An 8977-nucleotide genomic window follows, 5' to 3' on the forward strand; every position below is an offset into this window, starting at 1 on the left:
TCAGAGAAAAAGAGGAAGACCCCAGCAAGATGGACCGGTAAAGTGGCAGCATCAATGGGCTCAAGCGTGGCAACAATTGTGAGGTTGGCCCAGGATCGGGCAGTGTTTCGTTCTGCTGTGCATAAGGTCACTATGGGTCGGTACCAACTCGATGGCACCTGACAACAATGAGCTGAAATGAACTGGTATTGACCATTTTGAATCTGACAATCATACGGTTTACTATGCCAGGAATGACCAATTGAAGAGGGATGGTGTTGCATTCATCAACAAAAAGAATATTTCAAGATCTCTCTTGAAGTACAAGGTTGTCAGGGTAATATCCGCACAGAAGAAGACATCACTATTATTTAAATCTACACACCAACTACTAAAGCAAAGGATGATGAAACTGAAGAATCCTACCATCTTCTTTACATGGACATTGCTTCCTGGAAAGGTTCTCTCTGATGGTCCACCTAAGGCTTCCCACAAACCAGGGACAGGACAGGTCTTTCTGGATGGGGCTAAGGGAAGGTGGCTACTTCCCTCATATGTGATATTTGCAAAGGTCAGGCCCACCTATGTCCCCTTGGTCCTGGGAAGATTGTCCACTCTATCCTGTGCCCAGGAATCTCCTGCACCTGCCCCCATCCACCACACAGGAGCACCCTCCACCCAGACCCCCGCTCATGGCGCCAACTCAAACCACACCAAGGCAGCGTCTCTAGTTGAATTTAATATTGGGAAGAAAAGGAGAGAACAAATGCTCAGAAAATAAATATCTGCAAAGGGCCAGCCAAGTCAAAAGACCAGGAAGCTCAGCGGATCAGCGGATGGGGAGGGTACAGCGGGTTGGAGGGGTCTGCATGCTTTTCCACTCAGGGACTTCTAGGCAGTAGGACCCTGGGGTGGGAACGGCGGGCACGGTTTCGCGGGAGCTCGCAGGAGGTGTCCTGGCATAGACAGCTCTCAATGTGGGTGTAGCTGTGTTCCAGGGTGCCACCATTGGGGCAGTTGAGCACCACCTCACGCTGGCTGGTCCGCTCCTCCTTGCAGCAAGAACACTTGTGATCCAGAGACTGGGCCTCAGACGAATACCTGGGGAGGAGGAGAGGGGTGAGGAACGCTCCCTCCTAGGAGCCTCAGACCCCCACAATGCCCCAAGCAAGAGAAGAGTGTGCTGGCAACTTCCACAGCCCCGACGGCACTGGGACTCACATGGCAAAGGTTCCACAGGATCCCAGGCAGTTGTTCATAACAACCTCCTTGGTGCAGCCGGCATACGTGATATTCTTTTTAACAGGAATGGTGGAGCAGGGGATCCTGGTCTCATTGCGAGGGATACCTGCAGGATCATGGGGTAGGATTCTGAAGTCAGACAGACTCTCCCTCGCTGTTGCATGTTGGGTCCTAGGGTGGGATGCTCTCTGCCCCAAGTAGGTCACCAATGGCCACTGTCCCAGGAGACAAGTACCCCCTCCAACTGCCTGCTGCCAAATTAAATTCTGCCCTGCTCCTCCCTTGGTGGGGGAAGAGCTCCCTGGGCACCTCAGTTCCACCCTCTTAGCATCCCAATGTGGCCAGGAGGCACGGAGGGTACGGGGGTGCCTCTGACCCATCAAAGGGACGGGGGTTGAGCCCACCTGCCCTCCCACCCAGAGTGGTACTCACATTTCTTGCAGCAGCCATTGGGCATGAGTGTGATGGAGCCCTGGAGGAAGCGAGGGATGAGAAAGAACCATGATGCCCAGTGCCCCCAGCACTAAAGGGCGTGTTCCCCCTGCTGTCTCCTGCTTGGGGGAACCCCCAGGCACCCCAGACAGACTGCTCACCGGGAGGCATTCGCTGGGGTCGAAGTCGGGGCAGGTGATGTTGGAGACAGACGAGATGAGCTGGTTGTGGATTTTCACACAACTGAAGAAGGTGCAGTTGTTCTTGGGGTCGCTCTTCATGTCTCCAGGCTGGGAGGGCAAAGAGAGAGAGAGTGTGAGGAGAAGCAGGCAGGTCTCCCAGGGGTCCCGTGACCCTGGGCCACAGACCAGAGCTAAGTTCAGCATCTCTAGTAGGACAGGGCTGTGGGCCCCAGGCCTGAGGTAAGTGACTCCCCCATGGGGCTCCAAAGATAGGAACCAGCCCATAATGTACCCCAAAGACCATGTGTACATCCTAACCCCCAGAGTCTGGGAATGGGACCCTGATTGGAAAAGGGGTGCTTGCAGATGTAAGTAAGTTAATTAAGACCTCGTGATGAGATCATCACTGGTTACCCAAGCGGACCTTAATCCAGTGACCAGTGAGTACCCTAATAAGATGCCCAAGAAGAGCCGCTGGGCAGCGAGGAAGAACGCCCTGCCCACACCTTAATGGCGGACTTCTGGCCTCCAGCTGGTGAGGAAATGCGTGTGTTATTCAGAGCTACCCCGTTTGTGGTACTTTGCTATGACCCTCCAGGCATCTCATTCACAGCCTTTCCGGAGCTGTGCGAAGCTGGGTTCATACCTAGCCCTGCCCTTGTTCCCGGAGTCCGGAAGTGAGCGAGAAGCCCCGCCCATGGCCCCGCCCACGTCCTCGGCCCCGCCCACCTTCAGGATGAGGGTCTCCTCCTGGGGCCGGTTGATGACGCAGTGGGTCTGTTCACACTTCTTGCAGCACTCACCCGGGGCTTCCACTAGCTCGAAGCCCTAGGAACACACACGACCAGGCGCTGAGACCCACGAGCTCTTGGACCCACTCTCCCAGCACGTAGCTCGGGGTAGCCCTTGGTGGCCCCAGGCAGGAGGCGGAGGGGAACCGTGGGGACGGGCTGTGGTCGGGTCGCTCACAGCAATGAGCTTAGGGGGAGGGGCGCTTACGGGGTTGCACTTGGTGTTGCAGGGCACGTGGGTGCAGGAGACAATGTGAAGCTGAGTCTTGTTGTCCACAGCGTGTGTACAAACGCAGTTCTCACATTTGGAAGCGTACACTGGAGAGCCGGGCTTTGGGGGGTAGGATAGATGGTGAAATGGGGTCCCAACCCACTCAGAACCTCTGACCTCTGTGACGTAGCCCCAGGAACCCCAACCTTACCACCCCACCTCTACCCCATCCCGTGCCCCGCCTCCACACCCTAGGGCTCACCTGGTACTCAGCAGTTCCAACAACACACACGCCCTTGGGCACTTGGGAAAAAATGATGATAAAATGGGTCAGAGACAGAGCCAGGCCGGTGCCCACAGACACTGAACCCCTCCCCAAATGCCATTCCGTTCACCCTGAGCCCGTGGGCTGATCCTGGTGGTAACCCTCAGACCCCTTCCCCACACACATCCGGAATGGCAGCGCACACTCACCACATGAGTAGAGGGGGCAACACCTTCCCGGAACCGTCTGGGTCTTCACCTCGAATCCCCGTGAACACACAGGGGGCACTTCCTGACACAGGCTGGTGTTACACTCTGGGAGTGGGTGGGTGAGGGATACAAGAACCAATGTGGTAACTCTTCCGGGGCCTCAACACATGCCCCCCCAGGCTGGCTGTGATCCTACAATCCTCCTCCAACACCCTAGTGTCAGCCTTCCAAAGGGGCTGTCCTGAGACCCCAGCCACCAGCCTCAGGCCCTACAAGGCCCTTCAGGTACCACCCCACCCTCACCAGTCCCCGGAAGTGCCACTCCAGGGTCCATGAGGGACTTGCAGGTAACAGCATGCAGCCCAGCTTGCAAAGGCCTGCTCAGTGGTCTACCCTAGTGGGCCCCACGAGGAGCCCCTACCCCCCGGGGTATCCCTTACTGCAGGAGGTGATGTTGCAACACGTGTCAGCTGGATTGACTTCGATCATCAGGTAGGTGCCGTCCTCCTCACACCTGGTGGGTGGACGCTGGTTGCACTTCTTGGGCTGACAGACGATGCCACGTCCTCCCTCCAGGCAGACACAGTCTTTGCAGTCGAACTCAAAATGTTCCCCAAACTGCAGGAAAAAACAGACAACCTCTGTGGTCAGCTGCACTGGACAGCCACTGAGAGGCCTTGTGGGAAACTTGTGCCCCTCACCACCTCCAGGCAGTAGGGGACAACAGCTGTCTATCCAGGACACTGGACACTAGCATCATCCATCTGTGGCCATCACCGAGGTGGGCCAGCTCTGACCTGGCAGGTGATAGGTGCACCCCACAAATCTGGTGGGGTCATGCGGGATTGAGCGAACAAATCAATTGCATACTCAGTGACCACATGTAAGGGCACACAGAAACCCCTAGGATAGTCAAGGTGTCATCTTTAGTTTGGACAGTGTCACTAGCTAATGGTGGTGGGTGGGTGGATGGAGAATTCATGGGTCAGTTGGGGCAGTGGCTAGGTGACCGTGTGGTAAGCAGAAGGAACAGTAAATGAATGGATGCGTGGCTAGATGAATAGCTGAGTGATGAATGGATGCATGGATGGGTAGGTGGGTGGATGGATGGATGAAGGATGAGTGGGTGGGTAGGTGGGTGGACATCCCTCATAACCCAGCTGAACAAAACCTTGGTAATCTGTTACTAAGTTTGAGGCAGATAATCATGTCATCTCTCCCTTCACCCCACCCCAGACCCCAAGATTCATGATATGCGGAGAATCCCGCCCAGGATCAATCAGGAGCTTACCTCTCTGGGCACGTTGTCTGGTCCCACACAACCTATAATGAGGGAAGAAATAGATTTGGTTATCAGCGTCCCGGGCCCTCCCCCGCAAGGAAGCTGGTCACTCTCATTAGCCCGTGTCATGTGAGCAGGTGGTAGGAGAGAGGGAGGCAAAGCCAGTGGGCAGCCTACCGCACATATCCACGCAAACGTCATAGCCTGGAGCGTAGTTGGTGGTACCCTCAGGACAGAAGCAACCTTCCACCAGGATCGTGGTGTTCTGCTGAGGGGGACTGAGATGGAGCGCGTTGTCAGATGGGTGCACAGACAGGGTGGACCGCCTCGCCCTGCCCACCTCATCCCCGCGGCCCAGAAAGCGGCCCACCTGGACTTGCAGGTAGGCTCCTCCGCAGGCCCGCAGGCCCGGTACTCCCGGTGGGACGGGCAGGTCACCTCTGCGGAGAGACAAGGTATCAGGGGGTAGGGCCAGCGCAGTAACCTGGGCTCTGAGTGACAGTCCCACTAGCCCCGCCCCCCGTGGCTGTGCTCTTCTGGTCGCCAGCTCTCTGGCCTGGTTTCCCAGCGGGCGGGAGTCCACTCACGGCAGGTTCCGTGGGTGTGGTTGCGCCAGTCCACGCAGATGCCCTCCTGTGCACAGAGGGCCGCGTAGGTCTGCAGGCTGGCGCACTCCATGCCCGAGTTCGGCACGAAGCAGCTGTCAAACACGCAGGCGTCATAGTAGTGTTGCGGGGGCGCCAGGGCGTGGCACTTGGAGAACAGGCTGCGGGAGGGCGTGGTTCAGGTTCAGCAGCGGCGACCCTGCCCCTCTCCCCCCACCCACAGACACCTGGCGCTATGAGGAACCATCCCCATACTAGTCTGACTCTCTGGGTCTGCCAGAGAGAGGTAGAAACAGAGAGCCTCAGAGATGGAAACAGCTCTCCACAACCACCACCGGGTGCCGGACCCCCAGAGACCCAGCCAGCCTCTGAGGACATGAGCCCAAGTGGATGCCCCAGCCTGCCTCCTACCCATGCATCCTGAACTTAACTCTGGTCTCCCCCATACCTCAAGCCAGCTACCCCTTGCCTTCTCAAGGGGCAGGTGACCCAACGCACGCCCTGCACATCCCATCCCCCCATAAGAGAGGGTGCTGAGGTGGGCTTTGCCACAACGCTGCTGCTCACCTGCCTTTGATGAGGTCGCAGAGAGGGGATGGGTTACAGGACGTGTTGCCCCCTGGCTGGGTGACAGCTGGGCGCTTGGTGGTGGTGGTGGCGGTGTGGGGGCAGTGCGGCTTGGACGGGTCATTAACCACCCAGTCGTCAGCTGCGATCTCACAGTCAGAAATGATCTCCCCGCTGGGCCGCATACAGTCATCCTCAGTGGTGTTAGTGCAAGTACCTGAGGGCCAGGAGACCACCGTGAGCACGCCCGGCCCCCCAGCCGAGGGGACCACACACCCACACACATACACACAACACACATGTTCACCCACACTCACAGACCCGCCCTGGGCTCAGGCTCCCAGCTCACCACACTGCCCCTTGGTGTTGTTGCCAAACAGGTGGAAGGGCAGCTTGATGGAGAAGGAAAGGCCGTTGTATGAGATAAGGGCACCCAGCTCGGGGATGTCCACCATGTAGTTGATGCCTGACTCATACACCTGTAGCCCATACTTCTTATATGGTAGTGCCACCACCTGCCTGTTGACATGCACCTGCAGCCAGACAGATGGACACACAGGGTCAGAAGACAGCCAGCAGCACCCGGAAAGGAGCCACATCAACTGAGCGGGCACCCCACCCCCACCCCCTCTCCACCCTCACCACCCACTCCTGGTCCCTTCGAGCTTCTTTTACAGTGGGTCCAGGGGTGAGTCAGTGGGGGGGGGCTCTTCCCTAGAAACTCCCAGAACTTGGGGCCCCTGGACACCCACAATTAAGACGAAAAAGATTCATTAGTATCTCCGGAAATATGTCCACAGAGTGGGCAGGGGCAGGTGAGCCTACCTGGACGGTCCTAGCCCTCCCCCCACCTCTGTGAAGCCTTGCCGCCCAGCTGTGCCACGTACCTGCATCTTCATGGGCATCATTTGCACTGTCTTAATCAGCACCTCCTGCGTCTCATGGCGCACAATGATGGTACGAGGGCAGGAGACTTTGTCATTGACATCGCAGTGGTAGTTGTCGATGTAGACACCAAAGTTGTCCACCTTGGGGCTAATCTCTTCCACCAACACATACGTGCAGTTGCCTTGGTAGCTGTAGTAGAGGCCATCAAAGGTGACGAAGTGCGGGTCCCCCCAGCCTGTGCAGTAGCCTGGGGAGGGAGCGCCAGTCACATGGCAGCACCAGCCGGGCATCCAGGCTCCTGGATCCCAGGTTGGGACTCAGGGCCTAGAGCCTGGTCAAGCCCCATTGGGTCCACTTCTGGCCCAGGAAGGGCGCCTTATGATAGAGTACCCTGCAGGCATGGGCGGAGGACACTCTGATCTCAGGTCCTGGAGGCTCAAACCCAGGTTCCAGCCCTTCCCAACCTCAGGGCACCTTCACCCATGACCAAAGACATAGTGTGTAAACAAGGGAACCCATGACAAGCCCTTCGGACCATGCCTGGCCTTGGCAGACACCCTACCCTTGGGGAGTATCAGGTCTGACTGGAGTCTATGTTCGAGAAGCCATAACCATCCCCTCTCAGAGCCCCACCACCATCACCACCACCACCACCAAAGAGAAGGGTGGTGGATGGTCACAGGGGGTACTCACAGTCACACTCCCAGTGCCAGCAGCAGCCATCGGGGTCCATGACACGCACAGGCGTGAGGCCGTTGGAGCAAGTGGGCATGGGCGGGGGTTTGCACTCCACCTCCACGATCTCCACTGTGTTGTCATGCTTGCAGATGGCCATGGTGCAATTACAGAGCCACCATGTCTCATTCTCCTGCAACAGCGGAAGGCAAAGGGTCACATGGCTCCTGAGCCACCCCGTCAACCCTACTCTGGCAGTTCTGTACCCGAGGAAGAAACACCCACCCACCACCTACTGACCTGTCGGGGAGGGTCAAAGTCAGGGCATGCAGGGGGCTTGGTAGTCGGCATGGGTGTGGACGTGGTGGATGTAGGTGTTGACTTAGAGGGTGTAGGGGTTGATGATGGTGTGGATGGGGTGGATGGAGTGGAGGTGGGTGTTGACATGGAAGGCGTGGTGGTCGGTGGTGGTGTGGACGGGCAAGACCAGTTGAAGACCTCCAAGGTACATTGCAGAGAGCAGTTCACATAATAGCAGAAACCGCCATGTATGCCGTTGTATACTTCCTCACCTAAGGAGGAGCAGAGAGGCCGGTGTACACCCTCAAGGGTCCCCAGAGGAAGGTCCACCCTGCCTGTTCTGGGTGCCTGGAGCTTGACTGTAACCCCGACAGAGCAAGAAAACACACACACACAAGCTTGTGGCCAAGAGCTGATGACCCTTCCTCCTCCTCTCCTCCTGTCCTTTTGTCCCTAGGATCCCATGGCTTCACCATAAGGCATGAAGGCATTCTGAGCAATCTGACCTTGTCACCATCTCAAGGCCCCCCTTACCAGTCCCCTAACTGCAGTCCTGGGGTCTCTGACCCACTTCAACTTCTTCCCCCTTCCCTATTCTTCCTTTCAGCTCCCCATTGAATAAAGGTCATCCTTGCTCTAACACGGTCCAATCTACCTGTTCTTTGGCACCTCATCACTCCTCCCTCTGACCTGAGGTCAAGCAGGGCCTGGACCTGGAGGAGTCCTGGCCCCCATCACTAGGTTTCAGATTTCCTAGGACCTTCAAGTGGATTCCTATCCAACTGGAAAAAGGAGGCAGCAACCCACCCACATGAGTTACCAGAATACCTGGGCTGTAGTACGTGCCGTTCAAATAGCAGCAGGCGATCTGGCTAGAGGCGCTGACCTCTGAGCCGGTGCTGATACTGATGCTAGGTGTGGCAATGGGGGTGGACGTGGGCACGCTGGGTGTCTCCATGGTGGTGGTCATGGTGGAGGTTGTGGTCTCCGGAGTTGGCGTCTCCGTGGTAGTGGTGGTGGTGGTAGTGGTGGGGGTTGTGATCTCTGCTGTGGTGCTGATGGTGGGAGTCATGGTCTCTGGTGTGCTGATGGTGGGTGTTGGGGTTGGCATCTCTGTAGTGGTGGTGGTGGTAGTAGTGGGGGTCGTGGTCTCTGCTGTGGTGCTGATAGTGGCTGTTGGAGTTGGTGTCTCTGTGGTGGTGGGAGTTGGTGTCTCTGTGGTGGTGGGAGTTGGTGTCTCCGTGGTGGTGGGAATTGGTGTCTCTGTGGTGGTGGTTGTAGTAGGGGTTGTGGATTCTGGGGTTGGTGTCTCCGTGGTGGTGGTGGTGGTGGGAGTTGGTGTCTCTGTG

The 8977-nt window shown here is 57.3% G+C and overlaps 1 protein-coding gene across 1 annotated transcript in view; it reads right to left on the minus strand.

The window, feature by feature from the left end:
* Positions 1-860: 860 nt before the first annotated feature.
* The window catches only part of LOC102817631 (mucin-2-like), a 26925-nt gene continuing 18808 nt past the window's right edge, over positions 861-8977 (minus strand). Inside the window, 19 exon segments of the mRNA XM_006876998.1 lie at positions 861-1080; positions 1201-1327; positions 1654-1693; positions 1815-1943; positions 2565-2663; positions 2835-2957; positions 3100-3140; positions 3312-3416; positions 3752-3929; positions 4603-4634; positions 4771-4871; positions 4964-5033; positions 5181-5359; positions 5766-5982; positions 6115-6298; positions 6653-6900; positions 7347-7521; positions 7629-7900; positions 8457-8924. Of these exon segments, the coding sequence (XP_006877060.1) occupies positions 861-1080; positions 1201-1327; positions 1654-1693; positions 1815-1943; positions 2565-2663; positions 2835-2957; positions 3100-3140; positions 3312-3416; positions 3752-3929; positions 4603-4634; positions 4771-4871; positions 4964-5033; positions 5181-5359; positions 5766-5982; positions 6115-6298; positions 6653-6900; positions 7347-7521; positions 7629-7900; positions 8457-8924 (3008 nt within the window).

Source organism: Chrysochloris asiatica, unplaced genomic scaffold (genome assembly GCF_000296735.1).
Source record: "Chrysochloris asiatica unplaced genomic scaffold, ChrAsi1.0 scaffold00439, whole genome shotgun sequence".
Lineage (NCBI taxonomy): Eukaryota > Metazoa > Chordata > Mammalia > Afrosoricida > Chrysochloridae > Chrysochloris > Chrysochloris asiatica.